Genomic DNA, 24,341 nt, shown 5'->3' with positions numbered 1-24,341 from the left:
AGCTTGATATTTGTGTATTGAAATGTGGATTTACATTATCAGCTTATATATATATATATTTATATATATATATATATAAAGCTAAATACTATTAAATCATAAGATGGGAAAAACATTTTTAAAAGTGTTCCTACCTGGTCTATTCTCAACATATTGACTGAAAGACTGAAGTTGAGTTTTTCTGACTGTAGAATCCTTGCTGAACACAACAGGATTTCTAAATCGTTCTGTTGCTTTTTGTAATCGCTCAGTCCGGAGATCTTCTGTGCCATTCTAAAAGTAAAACATAGTAAGACAGTCTTGATTGTATAAACACGAAATTACGTATTAGTAAAACAACTTCTACTGATTTAAGATAATGCCAAATCAGAAACTTTTTGAAAGAAAAAGGATTTTAAAGAGCTCTAAATAGCTCAACTACAAGTTCTCTTGCCTGTAACCAAAACTTTGGGAGACATGGTTTAGACAGAGGATCACTCTTGACAACTTTGATTCATTAGACACTGTAACCCCTGGGTCTTCTCCCAATGATATCTATCATTTAAAAGCCGTGTTGTTTCTGTTTATTCCCCCACTATTCTGCCCCATCCGTTTGTATGGTCCCAAAGACTTGTATGACAAGAAGAACTAGTTTCTAATTTTATGCCCATTGAGATAAACCACTAATGCAGGATGAAGGCTAAAAGGTAGGATTATAATACTACCCCACTGAACTGCATTTCATCAGCTATAACTTTCCAAAGCCAGATTTGTAAGTAAGCCCTTTACAGCTAAGGAAACTACAATTATCTTTTCCAGAGCTTCCTATGTTAATACTGGTAACAAATTCAAATGGTTCTATCAACAAGAAATATCCCAGAAGACTGAACTACTGCGGTGTGTGGAAGCTGCAGATACCGAGGTGCTGTGTACCAAACAAATATTTCATTTTATACCTAATCTTTTATTATTTTTATTAAGTGTTTTGAAAGTAAATAGGGAAAGGCTAAGATGCATGACTAATAGCTAAGCCTGCTGAATGCTGAAACTGGTTATCAAAAGCTACCAAGACTTTGCCCTTCCTCTGCATTGAGACAATCAGTAATGAGGGAGTCCTCCAATGGCCTATTCTCTAGCCTCAAGGAGGCCTGGGATACAGAATCCTCAAGGGAAGGTAACAGTTTATCCTTTTCCACAAACACAGAATGCCTCATTTATAAACGTGTAAACTGCATTTTATTAAAAAAAATAAAACCCCAAATCAATGCTGAAAGCTTCAAGAGAACAGATGGACTCTATATGTTCTTTATAAGCACCATTTAAAAAATCTTAACTAAAAAGATTCACATGAGGACAAGCTGTTTAAAGCACACCTTTTGTTGAAATAACTTTAAAAATTACCACATAAGAGCTTTTTTTAGAAAGCAAAACCAATTTCATCTATTTAGACAATTAAACGTTAAGAATAAAATACCTCTGTTTTATTTTTGAAGTTATATAATATCTTTATTATTGGGATCATACTTATAGTATACTAGCTATGTAGCTAAGCTAGAAACAATTTTGGCTTTCATTTATTTATTTGTTTGTTTAAGAAAAGTGTGTATTCTTACTGTTATCATTATAATAATTACCCAACAGTTTAAAACTCAAGTCTTTACCAAAATAAACAAACATGGCTAAATTTTTTGAGGCCTGGCAACATGCTAAAATATCAGTGCGATTAGCCAGCAAATCCCATCTTAAGAAACGTTTTTATGACTAGGGACTTCTGCCACTTTACAAATGTATTCCTCTAAACCCACTAATTCAGTTAGCCTTTTCAATCCATTGTATTATTCTTAGGCCAGCGTCATTCTGCATTAAATCCACTGCAGAAAGCTAAATTGAACGCAAAAAATCAGACCTGATCCAGGCTTCCTTTTGTTCAAAGATAGAGACCAAAAGTTCTCTGGTGCTGCCACACACTTTCATCACCAATTTATAGAAACCAACAGTATAAGGGAAAAGCAATGAAAGTCATTGTTTTGGGACTTCAAAGCATCTCTGTGACAGAGGAAGGAAATCCTTTCAGTCAGCAGGGCAGTCCCCATCGTCCGCAGGTGGGTGAAAAGTTATACAGGCTAGAAGTGCCCTAAAGCTACAGAAATATTAATGATGCCATGTGAGGAAAAGGGGGATGGAAGGCTTCATGGGCATAATATAAATAGTATAAATCAAAATAATCTCATGTGGCATTTTGGCTAAAATCTTACACAAGTTAAGATTCATATTGGCACAAAACATATGCAAGTGTCTCTATGTACAATCACATAGCATCTTCAGGTATTAACATTAATTCTAGTTCACCTAAACAGGTCAAAGGTTGAGTATGATGGGAAAAAATGCTGGAATTCTCTTAGCAATATTCTTCCTAGTAAAATATGAATACATATAGAAGTCAAGAATAGTTTCTACTTGCAAAGTAGTAGTTTCTCTGGAAAACAGTGTATGAATACTGATTACCATATTGCTACTTAATCGATTAGCTATTCAATAAAAAGTTTGTATCTTAATTTTAACATGAAGAATTTGTAAGATTCATTTTAGGATTATAAAATGCCAGTGGAAGCTAGAATACACAGATACGGAGTCAAATATTTTAAACAAGTAAAGTTTACCTTAATGTCTTGCTCAGAGCTCTCAGTTATAGCTTTCTGTGCAGCACTGGAGAGTGAATTTGCCACCTGTGGCTGAGCTTCTAGGAGCTTCTTCAGCTTTAAGTCCACCAACTTAGTGTTTTGTTCTGTTAAATACATAAATGCTGTGAATGACTGAGATGCATTAAGATGTGCAGGCTATCAATTTAGGGGACATCATAAAAATATTACTATATTTTAAAGAAAGACATTAATTAGGCTTGTGAAATAACATATCAGACCTGACAAATGCAGAACTCTTCAAATATATATAAACTATAATACATACTATATAACTATAGTATAAACGAGTAGTCTTTAGGTATGTTAACTATATTCCTTTTTTTTTTTGAGAACACTTTTTAAAAAATTTATTTTTTATTTTTTAGAGAGAGAAGGAGCACACATGTGTGCATGTTGGGGGGGAGGGGCAGAGAGAGAGGGAGAGAGACTCTCAAGCAGACTCCCACTGAGCATAGAGCCTGACACGGGGCTCACAACCTGAGGTCATGACCTGAGCCAAAATCAAAAGTCAGACGCTTAACTGACTGAGCCACCCAGACACCCCTATATTTTTTTTTATTGAGATACAATTGATACATAACTTTGTGTAAGTTTAATGTGTACGCTGATTTGATACATTTATATAATGCAATATAATTATCACTGTAACATTAATTATCATCTCTATCACATCATGAAATTATCATTTCTTTTTTGTGGTGGGAACAATTAAGATATAGTCTCTTAGCATATTCTTTGTGTGTGTGTGTGTGTGTGTGTGTGTGTGTATATATATATATATATATATATGTATATTTTCCCCCAAATCAGTCCACTTAAAAAATATAGTCAATATAACTTAAGACTATTCAGTTACACTATCTAGTTAATAGTGGCTATGCTTACCTGAAAACCTAAGCCTGTATTAGATGTATACATGTACATAAGTAACTGCATAGATTATAAACAAAATAATAAGCTATCTACAAAGTAGATATTTAAAAGAAGCAATACATTTTACTCTTAAGTTATATTATTTCAGTTTCAATTCTTCTAGTATATTAAATTTATACACATAATACCATATTAAAACAAATTCTTAACATGATCTCAGTCATGTATACATTGCTAGAATCCAATGTTTAAGCATGTACATATATACCCAGCATTGAAACAGGGCATATGTTTAAAAAATACCCTAGAATTAGAAGGCAGAAATACAGCAATCACATTTTGGAATGTATTAAATATGGATAGAAATTAAAATAAATAAAATATAGCTATAACTTTTAAAATAAATAATTTTCAAATTATTTTTAGCAAGTGTGTTCATCTTTAATAATAAAATAATTCAGAAACAAATGGAAACAAATAATTCCATTTAAACAAATTCACTCAAGCAACTCTTTAATAAAATGGTTGTAAAAGACATGCCAACCATTTGGTGAATGATATTTTTCATAAAGATTAATAAGTTTTCTAATTATAAGACTCTTAATAAATGCCATTATCATTACTTTCATGCAAATTGGTCAGTTTATATTGCCAGGCTTCTCTTTTAAACAATATCTGATGAACTATGGTCAAATCAAGATAAAGATTAAACAATTTATTATTAAAACATTATGACTTTTATATACATATTAAAAAAGAATTTTGGGGAAAATAAAGAAAGGCTAAAAATCATAATACATGCTACGTGCTTCCAGATTCCAGTTTGCACTCCTATTTCTTATTGCCATGAAATAAACTATAGTCTGGATTGCAAAGTCTGTCCTATGCACACGCCAAAACTTACTGGCATGCTTGAGACTTGTAAACAATATATTAGTTAACTCCAAAAATAGGAAGACTGAGATGTGATTTCTTGTTTAGCATACATGAAGTAGGGAAGTTTTTAAAAAAGGACAAGAGTCAAGTCTGTTAGCCCTAACAGTTTTTTTTTTTTAATGTGAATGCAAATATTGGGAGTGTCTCTTCCATTTTTAAAACTCCCTTCACCTTACCTAAGAAGTAGCTAATTTTTTCTGTCTTCGTAATCTACTGCAAAATCAGAATATGTATCACTTATTGACAATGATTTTATACTTCCATAAATTGAATCTTAGGGCCTTCATTCTGTACCTATGGATGCCTTCATCAGGAAAGGGATGTTATTGGTTTCTGATAAAGCCTTCGTGGTGGTTGTGGTGAGGCGGTGGATAAGCAACAACAAAAAACTTACTCAAAAAAAAAAAAAAAGAAATCAAACTTAGGTATATTTTAAATAAAAAGAAGTAAAAGGTAGCCCCAATTTTGGGTTAAACATTTAAAAGTTTTCCTTAAATATCAGCATTCTCCTGGATTCATACAATTATAAATATGCTGACTTCTAGTTTAACATTAGACCATGAAGGAGCTCCTGAGAAAGGGCATGGGTTTTCTTGGGTGCTCCTTATAGTCAGGAAGATGCTGATTGTTTCCTGGAGAAATAACAGCATGATTTCAAACAGAGGAAGAAGAAACAAAGCAGATTAGCACTGAAGAGGCATGCCAGGGTTGGGAAGAAGAATACCTGTTCTCACTCCCTTTAGCTTTTTACAGAAAAAGATAATATTAGGGACTTTGTTTCCTCACCTTTAAGTCTAGAGAGATCGCCACTTTTTCTTGCTATAAGAATTTAATTCAAAAAGCATTTATGGAATCTCTCAGGTACACAAAGCTTTGGATTGCTATCTGATGCTGACTTATAAAGGCAATACATCTAGAACACTCATCTATTAAACCATGAGTAAGTACCTTTATATTTTAAAGATTAGCTTAATGATTATTGGTATAATACTGACATAAGATACAAGATTAATTTAATAGCCGTCTATATAAGCAGTTTTCAAAGTGTCTTATTGTAATTAGTTATTGAGTAGCATAAATTAATTTATTAGTATTATTTAAAGTAAGCACAAAATTTGCAAAATAATATTACAACTAAGACTATCAGCTCTAAATCAAGTCAGAAGATTTGATCCATGGTTGATGTTCAAGCATTTGAAGTATTCCACAGGTACTACATCTATACTTTGCAACAACACAGTAAAATATTTAGGCCGAGATGGGAAACCAATTTTTGAATGCTTATAAATTATCTCATATACTATAAAATACAAAAATAAACTTCAGTATGCAAAGTACAATTTATTATTCTAATTTTATTGCTAATTTTAACATTAAATCTAAAACAAAATAACATAAAATTGATGGAAGGTGGATTTAGCTAAATGATTTGTGAGGGCATCAGATGTAATAAAACTACAAAAAGAACCTATTATTATTATTGATGAGATAATAATAAAAATATAATGATAAAGCTTGCCATGCAGCAGGATGCAAAATATAATTTGAAATTACCGGGAGTATCAAGGTCACTTTCTAAGTTAGTAAGTTCATCTCCACCTCCTACAACAAAGCCTTCAGGAATCTCCTCGTTAGTATCTATCTCAATATTATCATTTTCATCTGTAGGAACATGTAGCAATAATGTTAGTATATTATTTCTATTTTATATCATTTATCCAAAACACTGAAGTAGAAAACCCAGTACTTTAATGACAGTTATTCAAATATGGTCTGACACAGATCAGCAAGAAATCAGTTTTTAAGTCACTTTTCACTACTGGATTAACATTTATATTTTCCATTCACATGTCAAAGATGAATTGAAACATCAAAGCAGATACAAAGGTTTTGACAATTTGCCACACATGGTCTCTAAGTCACCGAGCTCATCAAGTACCTATATCTTAAGTTGTAATGTGTAAGTAATCTCCAATAACAGCATACAAAAATAAAGTTGATTTGGTAATAAAGTCATTAAATAATATTTCTAAATTTCACATTTTTAGCATTTATTAGATATAAATGTATAAAGAAACAAATCATTCTTCATAAACTTGTAGCTATATTTAAATCATTTGCATGAAGACTTGAATGCTTTTCTACTATTGATGAATATTATCATAAAAGCATTACGAATAAATTAAGAGACAAGATCAGACTGGAATAGACTGTACCTTATGCAAAAGAAAGTTCAGAAACAATTAGAACAGTACATCTTGGAAGACTGAAACCTGGGAAAAACCGTTACTATTCAAAACTAAATAAACGGAAATGAGGAAGTCTTACATTATTTTTTTTTTTTAAGATTTTATTTATTTATTTGACAGAGAGAGACAGCCAGCTAGAGAGGGAACACAAGCAGGGGGAGTGGGAGAGGAAGAAGCAGGCTCCCAGCGAAGCAGGGAGCCCGATGCCCGGCTCGATCCCAGGACCCTGGGATCATGCCCGGAGCTGAAGGCAGACGCTTAACGACTGAGCCACTCAGGCGCCCTGCACACTATTTTTTTATACACTTAGTAAAACGTTTTAGGTCACAATTAATTAGTGGAGGTTTTTTTTACATTAAAGTTTTCTATTTTATACTTTTTTCCTTTCTAAACCGAAGTGATAAAATTGGTTAAGTAGTTTTGAATTTTATGCATTTGAAAAAGCATACCAATAACTGGATTTGCATGTTAGAGGTTTAGCTTTAAATTCTGTTATTGACAGGCAGTGTACCTTTTAGGGAAATACCTGTCTAGCCATGAAAGCCAAAGAATACCCTTACTACTTTACAATTAACATTTTATTGGGCAACTTTTATTAATAATGATGTATTCCAACATAATCACAATTGAAAAATTCCAAAATTTCAGTTTTGGCTTAATCCTTCAATACTTGTACTTTTCCCTGCATACCTTCATGTTTGATTTGGGGCCTCCCCAAGTAAATACTTACTATGATCATTAATATTAATGATAATAGTTTACATTTATTGAAGATGTTACATGTACTACGTAAGCCATTTAGAAGAACACAACAAAGAAAAATAAGATTGAGAAATGACCCTGGGAAAAAACATTGCTAAATGCCTTCAAATTGTTAAGGCATTATACTTGGCTATATTATTTAAGTATAATCAGTTGAGAGATATTTTCTTTTCTTCCTTCCTTCCTTCTTTCTTTTCTTCTTCCTTCCTTCTTTCTTTCTTTCTTTCTTTCTCTCTCTCTCTCTCTTTCTTTCTTTCTTTCTTTCTTTCTTTCTTTCTTTCTTTCTTTCTTTCTTTCTTTTCTTTCAGATTTGATTTATTTATTTGACAGAAAGAGAGAGAGAGCACAAGCCGGGGGAGTGGCAGGGAGAGGGAGAAGCAGGCTCCCTGATATGGGGCTCGATCCCAGGACCCTGAGATCATGACCTGAACAGAAGGCAGACACTTCACCAACTAAGCCACCCAGGCACCCCTGAGAGATATTTTCTAATCAGCTGTGCTTAACACAACTAATTTCATAAATATTGGTATCGTCATTATCCTCAAAAATTCTCTAAATAATTTTGCAGTCAACCTAAATGAATGAACAAGGATTTCCTGAGTGCTAAAAAAGTGTTTAGAACACTTCCTTGTATTACTCTGCCAGAGACAGTTTACTGTAAGTTTCTAGAGTGCCGTACTTTGTTGCTGTCAACCAGCCTCTATTGATTATTACTGACCATAATTAACCTAGAGGGAAAGCATAAAATTCAACATTCATTCTGCATACTGTACCTACAATTTATAAAACATTGCTAGATGTTGAGGAGATAGCAAATTGTATAAGACACTTATTCCACCTTAAAGGTATATATTCAAGTAACTACAAAACTATGTAGGACAGATAAGCGTTTGGGGGTAAAAGTAAAAGTAAGTTACAGAGCAAATGCAAAAGATGAAAAGACTACCCTTTGCCAATAGTACCAGGAATCGTTCTTTGGAAGCATTAACCTTCAAAGCATACATAAAAGGAAATAATGGGAGGTAAAGTCTTGAGAGGCAAAACTGCGGAGAGCCCTGAAGGGCAGAACTGGAAGTTTAAATTCTACTTGATAGGAATGGAGAGATATTGGTGCTCTAACATGATCAGCACTGTGTTCTTTAGGAGTAGTCTATATAAGCAATTTTCTATCTAAATGTCTTATTGTAATGAGTTGTGAAATATGTACAAAATAATTAGTAATATATGCATTGAAGTTTATGACTTTTATAAATTACAGTGGCTTCAATATTAATCCTAAAATATCACTCTTGCTTCCATTCTGATATGCCTTCTTATGTGAAAGAAAAAGTGGTCTAGGGATTGCCCACGGGAGTGTACAATGCATGTGACATCATCCTTCATGTGAGTGAGACTGCTGACCTAGATGTCAGACTGGAGAACTGAAAGGCTGGAGGCAGGAAATCAAGGTTAGAGACTGTGATAACCTCCAGGCAAGCCGTACAGAGAGCCTAACCTAGTATATAAGAGTTGGGAGTGGGTATGATGTGATTTGAAAACCTACTGGCTAGACACTGGGTGGTTGGGGAGGGATAGTGAGGAGGAGAAGGGTGAAGCAGACGTGAAAACTGACCCTCTTGTCTGAGTGACTAGAAGGATGGCATTGTTATGAAAAGAAACACCTAAATCTGGAAATGTGGTCAGATATGGGTACTTCCAGGTTCCGCGGATATGTAGAAAATTGTACTTCCTTTCATTTTTCACGTATACAGTGCTGGGTTCCTGTGTGATGTTAAATGGGTGCCATTCAGTTTATTTCCAGCGAAATGAACTCTATTTACACGCCTACTCACCAGCAATGCTGAGTGGGTTAACTCAGTGTTTATGTATGTATTGCTAACCTTAGATAAAAGGATTACTATTGGGGAGGGCAAGAGTAAAAATTGATCTCCTATACAGCTCAAGTCTTCATAAGAATGGATTTCTACTTTCTTTCCATTCACTGACTTCAGTTTTTAGGACAAACCCTTGAATTCTTTTCAACAGTTAATGTTACACATTTCTTAACACCTGTGGAAATAGTGTAAATGCATTCTAGCAGAACTAAAGTGCATGTGTCTCTGAGTGAGATGTCACATATTATGTTTATGACATCTATTTATCTATCTAATCTATCTTTATGGCTGACAACTGAAAACTCAGTAGGTGAGCATGGCAGAAAGTAAACTAGAGACCCAACAGAAATTGGTTTACGAATATGGCACATATTTGCAAGAACAGGTAAAAGAAAATTGGATATGCACTGGAATGAGAGTGCATTTCAGCTGACACTGAGCAGCACTATAAGCAAAATGGGAATCCCAGTGGTATGATTAACAGCACAGCAATAAGGCCGGTCTTACAACACTCTTCATTTTTAAGAAAGCTGAATGAAAAAAAAGGGGTATCTGGTGACAATAAAAAAAGCACTTTTACAAAAAGAAACTGAAGTGATCATAAAAATATATTCAGAAAAAAATTCAGAAAATATATTCAGAAAAATTTTTCTCACTTGTATTATGAATTTTTAATTCACATTGAAGGTCCCTATAAAATTAATAATTTTATTTATTTTTTATTTATTTACTTGAGAGAGGGTGAGAATGAGAGAGAGCGAGCACAAAGGGAGAGAAAGAAGCAGACTCCCTGCTGACCAGAGAGCCCGACACGGGAACCTGAGATCATGACCCGAGCTGAAGGCAGACGCCTAACTGACTGAGCCACCCAGGCGCCCCTAAAATTAATGACTTTTAAAGTTATTCTATAGAAATCAAACATAAGACAGAAAACACAATACAAATATAATTATTAATAGAAGCTGAAAATGAAAATTACTGAAGGCCTGTAAGATTTCATTTTGGTTCAACAAATTTAGATAAGTCTATTTGCCATAACTGAAAGAGACAACACAGGCACAAAAACATTCTCATGGATGAAATTAAAAAAACATTTCCTTTATACACTTGAAATGTAAAAACAAAGTACACTACTTTATCTAAGTCGGCGTGGCAACAATGTCCATTGAAAAGTTAAATGACCCTAACCTAACTCAAACCAAAGTGATAAGTGATAAGAATAAATATATATAATAAATAAAATACATATCATATTTAATATACCATATATAATATGTAGTAAACATACGATATAATATCTTAAAACAGGATAATACCTCTTTTCCAAGTACCCATGGACCATTAACAAAATTTAACATTTATTTGGTCAAAATAAAAGCTTATTAATTCCCAAAGCAGAAATTCAGGCCATATTCTCAAACCACAACATCATACAACTAAAAATGAAAATACCAAACTTTATCCTGAAACACCTGTACCTTGCCAAGTAAAGATCAATACAATAAAATGAACCCACAAGTTTGCTAAATAGAACCAGGATTTTAAAATGAGGTTATTATAGGTCTATAACTACCAAATGAGGCAGAAATTGAAAAAACATGATGTACATTGCAATATCACCTGATTCTCTCATAAGCCCTAAAATTATGTCAAAAAGAGGATGAGGAAAAGCTAGCCTGTAGCTCCTTGGACAGATATTCTTTTATTTCACAAGAATTAGGCAATTTCTGGTTGCAATAGGATGCAAGTGGGTTGCATGAATACAGCTATTACAGGACCTAAAATACCTTGTGTGTATTTTCTGTGGACACCATGAAGCTGAACACACCTGACCTCAAATTTACTGTTTCCTTTGCTCACTGAGACAGGTTGCTGCTTGAGAACAGAAAAAAGCAAGCTTTTCAAGTAGGTTCAGGCAATGAGTCTGAGTAATGCTCATGCTGGACACATTCCCCAAGCTGCGCTTCCTTGTTATTATTTCAGCTCTTGACTACCCCCTCCTTTGTCCCTCTGGACCACTGCTTCCAAAATCTTCCTATCCTTGTCCTCTATCTAGGCTGGCCCTACTTATTTCTCTTTCCTCCTTTCACACTATTCCTTATTCAGACCGGATGATTCCCACTAGACAATAGAAGAGTAAATACTAATTGGTTAATTTTTCCCCCTGACTTATCAATCTCGTAAGGTGATTTTCCCTTAGGAATTAGACTCTTGTGAACCCAAGTGAATTTCTCATTTGCTGTGTAAGGGTCAGCAGACTGTAGCATGGTGGGAAAATCTAGCTCACCACAGTTTTGGGATAAATAACCAGCAGGCCCATTCACTTACATAATGTTCAAGGCTACTTTCAGGCAACAAGGCCAGTAGTGAGTAGTTTAGATAGAGACCATATGGCCTTCAAAGCCTAAAATATCTACTTCAGCCCTTTCAGGAAGTTTGCTAAATCCTGGCCTAGCACAGTGGCTATCATGGCTCATTAGATAAATGCGTATAATGGTTGAATGTCAGGCAGGAATTTTACCCTCTCACTTGTCTTAAAGGTCTTTTCCCCTATTCCCAACCTCAACAGCTTCAGCTTAGACCTTGAGGCCAGAGCACACATAGCCTGATCCACATACCTTTACTGAGGTCAGGGAATAGGCCTACTCCACTTGTTGTAGGTCAACCTTAGCTCTGATTAAGAGCCTACCATCTGATATGTGGCTGCTTTCAATATCCAAAATATAGTGTGTCTCATAAGAGAAATGGACCCTGGTCACATTGATCTTCTTAGGGAACAGAGTCTAGATTCTTCAGGTTTTCATAAGTTATCTATTGAACCCCATCCCATCTTCATTTCACCTGGTTTTCCCTGTTCTAGTCTATACGTCTTTGCTAGCTCTGCAAACCCAATCCTCATTTGTTTTTATTTACTTTGTTGACTAATAAATGATGCCAGAATCAGGTCTTCATGTTCCCTGGTTACCAAGTAGGGAAGATACCCATTCTTTGGGTTGTCATACTGATGAAGTCTCTCTACCTAATCTAGTCCTGGCTTAGTCTCAGCTGGGGTCGGATTATAGTGATAAGACCAATTATACAGATGACACTTTCTATCTATGACTTTTCATAGATGAAGAAAAGCTTGGCTTTGATTATTAGAAGGCAAATACCTGATTGATGGGGGCATAAGGTTTATCCATAAAAATAAAATAGATAAAAAAGATATAAAAATAGATATAAGAAAGAAAAGATGAAGATCAGTGTGCTGAGTCTTCCAAAGAGTAGATCAAGTGACACCTTAGACTAGGAGGAGAAAGAAAAAATGAGAAGGTATAAAGGAAGAGACAGTTGAAAGAGCTCATGAGAAGAAGAACCTATCAGGAGGGACCACATGGACTAGAGAGTTAGCAGTGAAAGACCAGTCAGCATCAGTACTGGAGAAGACTTGAGTGAGCTCCCCTCATGGTCTATGATAAAGCCTTTGTTGTCATCCAGTGACATCTGCCTGAACCCTGAAACGTCATTTTAACATTAGCCAAACTATCTAAAAATAGTAATCATGAATAATAATTAATTAAAACTTGTAATTCTTAGCCTTCCCAGAGTTTACAGCTTATTTAAAATAGCATTATTGTTTGCTCACCACTGAGAAAAATATTAAAAGAGACACTGGATGCCTCTCTATCCTATTATTATGATGAGTTTATGAGTTTCTCTTATGAGTTTATGATGCCACAGGAAGGGAGCATTAGTAGCTTTAGAACACTTTATATGGAGGGTCAAGAATATGAGTTTTTTTCTATATTCTGAGATAGAAGGAGGCAAAGATTTTTATGACTTACTTAGAATACCTGGAGTTTTTATGATGCCAAAGAAACATCTTGTTTTTAATAGTAAATGAAAGCAAATTATCATAGCATTATATAAATGTAGCTATGAATAGTTACTGATGTTACTATAAAACTGTAGTAGAGAGTGTAGAAATTGCAATAAAAATTCTGAATGAGAGGAGTTGAAAAGTAAGATGAAGGATTTAAGAAGATAAACATTCTGAGAAGACCAGAGGGACAGATACACAGCTGTTTAGGAAAGCAGCTTTCAAATTTATGGGATGGAAAGTTATATGCTATAGGCATTAACTGGAATTCTCTAAAACAGTGAGCTTTTAATATAAGGAATCAATTAGGAAAAACAGCAGTAAGTTTCAGTTTCCTTTGAAGAAACTTATCACCGACCTAGAAATAGCTTACCTCTGTTTCAGTTCTCTAAGTTTTTATTCGAGTCCACACTTGCCTACTCTTCAGAGTGATCTTAGCATTCTAAGATTAACTCAGGACAAGTACATGGCATGTTTGGTTCATAAATAGGTTATACACCTTTGAAATTAAAAAACAGAACAAAACAAAAACCCAGGCCTCTTGAGTATACTCCCCTTAAACAAAAATGTAAAAAGTTCCAAGTTAAAGATGCCCTAATTGAGCATTAAGAGGCAAAATCAACTCTCCTTAATTGTATCTATAGTCCTGTACTAACATCAAGCTGAGAATAATTTCTGCAGATACTGAAGAAGATCTTCTTAGAATAAGCAGACTAAGAAGAAATGGATATGGGGCTTACCCCAAATCCTTACACATGAGGCCAGAACAGTGTTAAAGCTACTTTCTAAAGATCCAGTTCCAAGCATAGATCTTTCATGCCAAACCTCACCACTAACAAGCCTCGTGACCTAGACATTGAGGACTTGTCTTTTACTCACTCCTACTACAATTAATGAGGCATCCTGGGGAATCATAAACCAAAGTCTGTATGAGCTTTTTCCTAAATCATATTCTAAGAAAGTAAAAATTAAACCAAAAAGTTGATTTGGAAAACAGCAACAGTTATCTTCTGATTTGCTAAGCTTCCTATAGTTTTTTTGCAACATATCAATAGGTTAGAAACTATGTACTTGATGCAACATTTTGAAGTAAGAATAAAATGTCCCAAAGGTCCACTGCAGATTTCTGGGTTGTCTGTAGAATATGATACAAGATTCTTTAACTCACCTCCAGATGCCTTTGACCTTTCTTTCAACTTTTCTGCAGCCATTTCACCATAGCTGGGAAGTTCTGACATCTTCACTCCAGATCGAGCTTCTGCTATTAGCTGACGAGCTCTCTCTCTCAGCTGCCGACGTCGCTCTTCATCTTGCTGCTAAGATATATTGAACAGTTGCCAACTCAGTAATTGACAGAAATGCAATTTCATTTTCAATCTGATCATCATGATAGTAACTGGTTTACAGCATGGTGCTTGGCCCACATTATAAATAGGATGCTCTATATCAGTTGGATGTCACATCATTTTAAAAAGACATTCTAGAATCAGATTTTTATAAAATATTTACAAATTATTGTATTAAAATGTCTGCTAAAAATTCAAACTAGCCTTTAAGGATTGGTTGGCAATATAAATTACTGAGAAAACAGTGGGGATTATTATTAATAAAATAATCAGATTTACAGAAAAAAGTCATAATACTAAAAACAGAATTTCAATTAATACCTTATTTTTTTAAAATAGAACTTAACTTGCTATTTTCTAATGAAGGTATAGAACAATGGCTAACAGTTATCTTCAATAGCATTAAATGCTGCTACAGCATATTGATCAAATATAAGAAATAGTATTTTGAGGGGGCTGGGGTGGAATGGAGATAGTATATCAGTTATACAAGTTATAGTTGTTGGTAGTTTTTAAATCAGAATTGGGTAACTGATGTACTACCCCCATTCCTACTCCCTCTTTCCCTAAATGCACACTAAGAAGAAAAAATAAGGGGTCCCTGGGTGGCTCAGTCAGTTAAGCATATGCCTTCAGGTCAGATCATAATCTCAGGTCCTGGGATCAAGCCCCATGTCAGGTTCCCTGCTCAGCAGGGAGTCTGCTTCTCCCTCTCCCAAAGCCCCTCTCCTGCACTCGGGCACACGCACTCTCTCTCCCAAATAAATAAAATCTTAAAAAAAAAAAAGAAAATCTGAGATGGTTTTTTATATTTAAAATAATGAAAAACTACAAAGAACTAAGTAACTAAAATTTCTGCTTACTAAGAAAGGATTATAATGAATTGTAATAATGTAAAAGTGCTTTGTAAACTGGAAAATATATAAAATAAGGCATCACTATAGCAAAACAAAACTTGAAATAATGTGGTCCCAACACATCTTTGCAGAGTTATCTTCCCTTAACCTTTCCCAACCTCCATAAAAGCTCACATCTATTTTATACAGAATTGCTTGTATAGTGTAGTTCCACGCCCAGAAATTTGAATATGTCATTTCCACTTCCTGGAATATTCTCTCATTTTATTTAACTCCTAACTCATTCTTCAAGATTCAGTTTAAATCCACTAAATTTCCCCTGACTATTCTTCCCTCCTCCCCTCTGGTGGCATAAAGCTTTCCTTACTCTGTGTGTGTGTGTGTGTGTGTGTGCTATTACTTTTAAAAATAGTATTTATCAAGTTACATTATAACTCTGTACAAATGCCTCTTTATCAATAGAACTAAGCTACTTGAAGGAAGGAGCTACATCTAATTTATCTCTGTATCTCTGGTCCTTAGGACATACCTTGTCCTTGGTACTTGCTATAGAAATTTCAAGCATGAAAACTTGTAATTTATACTCTCAAACGTTTATAATATAGAGGGAAGGATAAAATGGCCATAATAAGGAAGTCTGATCAAACTACACCAAGAATTCAGAAGAAAGAACATTTCTGGGGCGCCTGGGTGGCTCAGTTGGTTAAGCATCTGCCTTCGGCTCAGGTCATGATCCCAGGGTCCTAGGATCGAGTCCCACAGCAGGTTCCTTGCTCAGTGGGGAGCCTGCTTCTACCTCTCCCTCTTCCTGCTGCTCTCCCTTCTTGTGCTCTCTGTCAAATAAATAAAAAAATCTTAAAAAAAAAAAAAAGAACACTTCTGTCTGAGGGACAAACAGAAGGTATGAACCAAACATGGCAAAACCAAACATGGTTTTTGAGTTGAGCCTGAAGAACGAGCAGGATTTAGAATGCATAGAGATGGTACTCAGAAGTTGTCAGTCACTGTAGGAGAAACTAGGAGGTGGGAACAATACACAGACACAGAGGCAAGAAAGTACAATGGAGAAAAGTACATAGTCCAGTTTTCCTGAGCATAAGGCAAAAATAATAAGAGAAAGACAAGGCAAGAAAAATAAAGCTGGGCAAATAAGACTGTAGAAGCCCTATCCAATATGGTGATTGATTATAAAGAAAGCAAGGACCACTTAAAGGTTTGGTTTTGTGTGTGTGTGTGTGTGTGTGTGTGTGTGTGTGTGTGTGTCTGGAGAATGACCAAAGAGAGGTGTTAGTTGAGAAAGATGAATATGACAACAGTGTTTAAGATAGGCTGGCATAGAGAAACTGGAAAGAGACTAGGTAGGAGGCTCTCATGTTAGTCTAAGGAAGCTGTAGGTCCAGAAGTAGGATGGTGGTAACTGGAATAAAAGAGACGGTGTAAGAATATGTTAGAGGTAGAATTGGTACCTATACCAATTCTTGATAACTGATTAGATGTGGAGGGAAGAAAGAAGCTGATTCAGAAGTTTTAAAGTTGGGCAACTAGTAAAACTGTGGCACCAAAAATAAAGATGAACTAAGAGGAGCTATAGGAAGGGAGGGAGAAGAAGTCAGGAGTAAGACAGATTGGGTTTGAGAGGCTGGCTGGACATCCAAGTGAAGATGTTAGGACGTAGTTGGGAAGTGAAATTCATGTTAGGAAGTGAAGTCAAACTATGACTACAGAGCTGGAACTACAGGAATATATGCAAGTACCTGAAGAGATACAGAGAAAAAGGGGAACTACTGACTAAAACATGGAAAAAAAATCCATGTATTTAGACAAGAAGGGGGAAAGTAGACAGAGAAAGAGAAGAACTAGAATGCTGGTGTATCCTGAGAATCAAAGTAGAAGACACTTTCATGAAAAATGGCTGCAGTAAATGTGAGAGGTTAGTGAGTCTGAACATTATAAAGGGCAATCAAGGGGTGCTTGGGTGGCTCATTTGGTTAAGCATCTGCCTGTAGCTCAGGTCATGATCCCAGGGTCCTGGGATGCAGCTCCACATTGGGCTCCCTGCTTTGCAGGGGGTCTGCTTCTCCCACTCTCTCTGCCCCTCCCCACCACTTGTGCTCTCTCTCTCTCTCTCACTTACTCTCTCTCAAATAAAATCTTAAGAAAAAAAAAAAGGGCAATCAAACTTGGTAGGCAATCCTATTAGGGACAGGAGGGGTACACACCAGATTGGTGGAGCTCAAACCTAAGCAGTTCTTTCACATATTGTGAGATGACTAGAAATGAGAGCTGTCAAAATTAATGGGAGTAGATTAATAGGGGTATCAAATGGACCCAGAGACATGCTTGAAGCTCCTAGCGGACAAACTGAAACAATTTCAGTATTTCAGTCATTGCCTGCAATGAACTGAATCAATGAAATCACACATCAAATCAATGAAAAGTCATTAATTCACTGTGATATTCAAAAAGTTAGATGGGGCACCTGGCTGGCTCAGTTAGTACAACATGCAACTCTTGATCTCGGGGGTGTGAGTTTGAGCCCCATGTTGGGTGTAGAAAAAAAATTTATTAAAAAAAAAAAAGAAAACAGAATGAGGAATAGAATAAAGGGAGGGGGCGCCTGGGTGGCACAGCGGTTAAGCGTCTGCCTTCGGCTCAGGGCGTGATCCCGGCATTATGGGATCGAGCCCCACATCAGGCTCTTCTGCTGTGAGCCTGCTTCTTCCTCTCCCACTCCCCCTGCTTGTGTTCCCTCTCTCACTGGCTGTCTCTATCTCTGTCGAATAAATAAATAAATAAAATCTTAAAAAAAAAAAAAAGAATAAAGGGAAAATTTTTTTTTGAAGTTCTTAGGAGGATGTATAAATTCATTTAAGGCAGCTTTTAAAACAACTCTGAAAATTTACAATAAGAGGAAAGAAGAACTGACTTTCAGGGTAACTAAATAGTCCCAGTCAATGAGAGAAAGCTTTACGTTATACAATAATACCAGCTATAATAATTTTTAAGAGGTAAAATTACAAAAACATAACCTTGTCATTCATAAAAGAATGACTCTGGCATGGATTATCAACAGTTGTTAAAGCTCTTTGATAAATGTCTGATGGGAAACTAGATATTCATATTATGCTGTGGCAGACTGTATTTTCCAAAGATGGCCATGACAGTATTTCTCATTTCACATGTTCTCTGCAATGTGACCTTGCCACTCCCTCATCAAGCAGTAGAGGTTAATTCCTCTCCCCTTGAATCTCGGCCAGCTTTAGGCACTTGTATTACAATCAGTAGAATATTTAAGTGTGGTGGGTGATTTCAAAGGCTAGGTAGGAAAGGCCATACCCCTTTTGCCCAGTTCTTGAAATTCTTGCATTTTTTACTCTCTCGAAACCCAGCTATCATGCCAGCCAAATTAAACCTTGAGTCTTCTTGGCCTACATACCAGATATGTGAATGAAGAAGCCTTCAGGAGACCTCAGTCTTTAACCATTTTGAGTCAAGCCCCATTGTTCAAGTCTCCTAGCAGAGGCCTCAGACGACGCGCAACAGAGACAAAGCACTGTGCTTTTTCTAAAGTCCTGACCCACAGAATCTGTGAGCATAAAAACAATTTTTTTTTACACCACTAAGTTTGGGGTAGTTTTTACACAGCAATAGTAATTAGAACATATGCTTAAGTGACACCACAAAGATTATGTCCTACCTGCAAGGAGAAAACCTACTTGTAAATGAAGAGAACTAAATGGCAGAACTAAATCGGGGATTAGGGACCATTAGGATCTAATGGTCAGTCCTGGCATCACTAATGTCAGGTCGACCATATATTTTTTGATGTGAAGGATAGAAAGTGCACACCACCAGTAATATTCTAGCCCAAATGTTTAAAGTGAATCCACTAAATAACTTCCAGTTTATCATATACACAGGGGATAGAGAAACATGATAAATGACACAGCAAGGAAGCAACTAAATAAATCCAGAAACGTATGATATTCAGGATAACTGACCTGGTCATTTTAACAAGAAAGTTATGAAAACAAACACACAACAAAAACCAACTAACCAATCACCATCACCACCAACAAAAGAAACCTAACCAGATGCAATGTATAGTCCTGGGTTAGACAGTGATTTGGACAAACGAGTTGTAAGGGACATTGCTGAATCAATTACAGAAATCTGAATATAACCATAGTATTTTAATAAGAGGAAATACAAGTTGATTGCAAAAAAAACCCAGTTTATACAGTAATAACCTCATTTTGTCATTTTGGCAAAATAAATACACATATAAATATATATATATAGAAAAAGACTTGGAAGGATATTCACAAAGTTGTTATGATAGAGATATCTGATGTGGAAATGTGATATTTTTGTTTTCTTACTTTGGCTTATCTTCATTTTCTAATTTTCTGTAATATACATGTACTACTTTTATAATAAAAGTTAGTTTTAAAAAAGAATCTGGGGAGAAGAAAGGAAAAGGTGAAATGGTCGGCTTCCTGGGGTGGGTAGTAGTTGTGGAAGGAGCAAAAGAAGAGAGATCTAACAGGAGGGAAATTTTCTTAATATTTAGAGACACAAGATTACTTGTAATTAGAGGAGTAGTATGCATCAGGCAGGGTGAAGGTAGGAGAATAATATGGATAAATCAGCAGTTCTCTACTAATATTTCTGAACTTGGAAAATATACTAGGAATAGAAGGAGATACATGCTTGATAATGGTGATTCAGGTATAGTTGCTGGTATTTCTTAGTTTTTATGTGCTAAGTGCTTTATATGCATGATGTCATTTAATTTTCACACTCCGATTTTTACCAATGAGAATATTTAGGTTTAGAGTTTCAAGTTCACAACAACTAGAACTGATGTCAGAACTGGGAGTCCAGCCCAGGTCTGTTTGACTACAGAGCCCTTGTTCTTAACCACTAAAATATTTGATCCCCAAAAGTATCAAATTACACGACCAACTGAGGAAAATTGAGCTTTTACTAAACTTTCATCTTTCAAACTTAAGAAAAGTTAAGAGCACCAATAAAAACCATTATTTGATATGCCTCAGGCAACTAGGTTTAAGTGAATTTCACTGCATGAATAATAACTTCTTGCAGAGCTGGAATTTGGTGATTCAGACTAAAATGAAGTGGCCTTGTGTCATCTTAACTGAGTTAAAATGAAATAAATGATTCTACCTTTCTAAATATGAAATGAGAACCTAATTTTTTTCTCACCAGCTACCACCTCCTCTTGGTCTCCCTCCTCCCCCAATAATACTCCCATCTGCAAATGTTTCTGAGAGCTTACCGAGAGTGCAATTTAACGCAGGCAATCATTAATAAAACCAACTCTAAATACTAATTAGGGACACTTTATCAATTTCCATGTAAATTGTTTGTTTGTACCTATTTACCCGTCATTGTTCTCTATACAATAGAAAAAAATGCAAATGAACAAATCAGAATGCAGCCCTAATGGGACTTTCTGTTTATAACCATTAGCCCAGAGGTGTGCTGTAATTCAATTCTCAAGTAGCAAGATTTAGCCTCATTAACAGACTGCAAGGGCAGGTTACAACTCATAAAACCCTACAGTAAACAAAGTTTATGGACACAGCACAAAATCTTGAGCCTGATTGACAGAATTCTAGTTCCCTATCAGATTGCCTTGATTTACTTTTCTACTAATGTCCTAACACCACAGAGGCAATTTTGCTTGGGCCTAGAGCTCTCCAGCGGGATGGCGTATCTGCGTTGTTTGTTTTCTTACCCATTAACTTGCCTTAAGACAAAGAACCAACTGAGAAAATAGAAGCTAATTGTTAAGGTCAAAAGGAAAAGCTTGTAATTATAAGCAATTGGTTATGCAATAATTTTTAATTTAATTGATAGTATTAATTTCCAGATTCACTATAAGTAAAACTATTTCATTTAAATTTTTATATATAAGCTCCATTAAAAGATGATTTTTGCAGCAATATTTACAGAATAGTTAGCAACAAAATCTATGGATCTTTTACTCAGAAGAGACACACTGTTTATGTCAAAGGACCAAAATGACCAGAGAGTACAGATGAAGATTATTTTTGTACACCCTTCAGCACAAACTGCTCAAATATATAGATAATGAGTATTTCTGACAATAATGGTTTGCTTAAACCTACCCAAGTAGAAATGTGTTATTGCTATCTGTTTTGACCATTCTGCATTCAAAAGAGACAAAAATAAATTACTTAGCTGTAAATAAATCATCAGTTTACTGTGTCTGCTGAGAAAAAAAAAGGAATCTTTTCACTGGGATGCAGAGGTAAGGTAACTTAGAAGACGGCTGTCACTAAAAAGAAAAATGCACTTGAAAAATCCAATACAGTACGAAATTTATGTATCTTTCATTTATCTGCGTAGTCTAAATAAACTTAAGTAAACTGAAGTAGTTAGGCTTCCTATTTCTATGAATGAATCGGAGGACATTTACCTTTTGCCATACAGTATTATTTGGAATAGACAGTTATGTAGGATAATCTAGCTTTTGTATGATGGATGCACTCTTTGGGAGGGTTTGATGCAAGCTGTATTTTGGGAAGGCCACCCTCCCCACAACCATCTTTTTACAAAACAGGTTATAACAAATGCTTTGGTAAATACTAGCTCTGTGCCTGTGCACAGTGTTTTCACACATGCTGTCTTGTTTAGTACTCACAGTTCTGTAAGGTAACTACTGTCTCTCTGATTTGATAGAAATCGAATCTCACTTAAATACACTGCCCAAGGTCACACATCTTATAAATGGTATAGTAAAAATGAAAATCATTGTCTCATTTCAAAGCACGGGTCCTATCTATCGCATAACTGGAGTTCAGAGAATGTTTCCGAGGCCCTACTGTTATTGTGATTTTTTTTAAAAACCCCGTTTTTTTACTTACTCTTGGGCTTTACAAATCAGGTTAAATTCCCCTTCGTGGTAATGAATATAAAGAGATGAGGAGAAACTAATTTGTTTATATTCATTTAAAACTTATGTTCCCAATCTTAAGTTATAAGCCTTCACAAAAGTGCTGAATGTAGTACATTTAAGCTTTAGTTTTCTCTTTACTAATGTCTTCAGGATCAGGCAAAAGTCCTGTTATAGTGCAAAGAGCTTGTATTTCAATACAACAAATTTAAGTATTATCAAATATAGAAAATGGATCAGAACTTATCACTTTGGACATCAACTGAAAAAATATTAAGTTCTTTCACAGCATGTCTTCAAGTTACTATTTTCCTTATCGTTCTGAAATGGTCTACAATCTGCTATAGATAGATGCACTAGTAAAACTTGAACAATTTAAGGACAAACTCTTCAAGAATAAGTAATGTAATTCCTTGTTTCCTTTCCATAAAAATGTATTGGTATGCAATTTTTATATTTCACAGTTCACCGACATCTAGGCAAGCTTTCTTCCACTGCTTCAATGGTGCTACTTTTAATTTTATCCTCCTTAGTCGTAGTAATTAAAGTGATCAGCAGTGGCATCCCAGCGGCTTTGACACAGCTACAACCCCCTAGCAGACTTTTGCTTTTAAGGGGAAGAGGAAGAAAAAGACTAGAGTTTCATTTCACAGAGAACAAGAAAATCAAGCTTCTCCAATCCTCAACTTCATTCAATTGTTCTTTCAGCAGCCTTTGGATCTTAAGAATCAAATAAAAATGGCTGCCATGGGGGGTCCTTTTTATACTTGCTGCAAATGTCACCAACTGACATTACCTTAGCCAAAAAATGATGCCATGGATTTGTGAAGGTGAATTAGAACATGAGAAACTGTCAGTGTAGCTGCTGAGATCATTACCCACCCATGGGTGTCTTTCATAACATTAGATATTTTTATCCAGTCAGTTGAAAAATATAGATTGAAAAGTCTATCTAAGAAATATGTCTACCTATACTTTCATAAAATAAGCTTGTTTTAACAAAACTAAAAATACATTATTTCAAATAATGTATTTTGCATCTTTACTCTTTGTAAATTTGTGTTTACAGCAAAACAAAGCATTGTATTTCTACCAACAAACCCATAATTCCATATCCTTTACCATCCTTAATAACACAATATCCTGTGCTTCACTGTGCTACCTGCAGTGTTTCATACAGTCTTAGTAACTGGACTTTTATTAATTGGGCTAACCTACCCAAATTTTCTTTTAAAAAGGGCTTTACTTAATACTGCCAGTATTTCACAAGATTCTGTTCTCATAATGGTCCATGAAATTCCTCAATTTTATAGTAAACTAAGAGAAAGAACTTGACTGCCACCCTTTCATCATTAGACAGGAAGCAAGGCTCTGTTATTAGGCATTCAGAAGGGGAAAAAAAATTCCGTGCTTGTCCAGAGGCAAGGATTACCAAAGTGCACCTATTCACTTGCTACTGAAGATAGAATGAAAATAAAAAATAAAATTACAAGATCTTTAAAGGTTTGGGTAGACTAGATATTTTACTGCCAGCTTGATCAGCTCTTGACTGAATAAATAGGATTTAGGGTGAAACATTACAACTGTTTAGCAGACCTTTTCAACCCAACTCAAACTTTTCTTATGCTGGTTTGTAATATAAGCAGACATGCTTATAAATGGCCACACCTGCTCATTTCTCTGGGGATGGCCTGATCTCTGTTTCTCTAACAAAGAAAGAAAGAAAAAAAAAAATCAGCCTTTCTTGTTGCAAAACAGAGTGGAAAGTCAAAATCTTTCTCAAGTTTGCCCCATCTGGCCAGATTAAATCTTTGATCAACCCTGGGGATTACATTTATTTTTGTAGTAACTACTAAATTTCGGATTTGTTTAAAATGCATAGGCAAAATAGTAAACAAAATGTGAATTTAAGTTTGAGATCTGGTTTTTAATATATGAGAAGAAAATATAAAAGGACT

The 24,341-nt window shown here is 35.2% G+C and overlaps 1 protein-coding gene across 20 annotated transcripts in view; it reads right to left on the bottom strand.

Annotated features, from left to right (window-relative positions):
* EHBP1 (EH domain binding protein 1) overlaps positions 1-24,341 on the bottom strand; it is a 519,124-nt gene that overhangs the window by 44,941 nt on the left and 449,842 nt on the right. For 12 of the 20 annotated variants that reach the window (XM_057308933.1, XM_057308930.1, XM_044377838.3 and 9 more), the window contains 4 exons: positions 14,403-14,550; positions 6,045-6,152; positions 2,640-2,764; positions 135-273 (listed from right to left, as the gene is read on the bottom strand). In XM_057308933.1, coding sequence (XP_057164916.1) covers positions 135-273; positions 2,640-2,764; positions 6,045-6,152; positions 14,403-14,550 — 520 coding nt within the window. The remainder of the gene's footprint in view (positions 1-134; positions 274-2,639; positions 2,765-6,044; positions 6,153-14,402; positions 14,551-24,341) is intronic. The other 8 variants (XM_048222537.2, XM_057308935.1, XM_057308934.1 and 5 more) reach the window with 3 other exon arrangements.

Source organism: Ursus arctos, unplaced genomic scaffold (genome assembly GCF_023065955.2).
Source record: "Ursus arctos isolate Adak ecotype North America unplaced genomic scaffold, UrsArc2.0 scaffold_8, whole genome shotgun sequence".
Lineage (NCBI taxonomy): Eukaryota > Metazoa > Chordata > Mammalia > Carnivora > Ursidae > Ursus > Ursus arctos.
The sequence above is the reverse complement of the archived record's forward strand: the minus strand, read 5'-3'. Positions and strand labels throughout refer to the sequence as shown.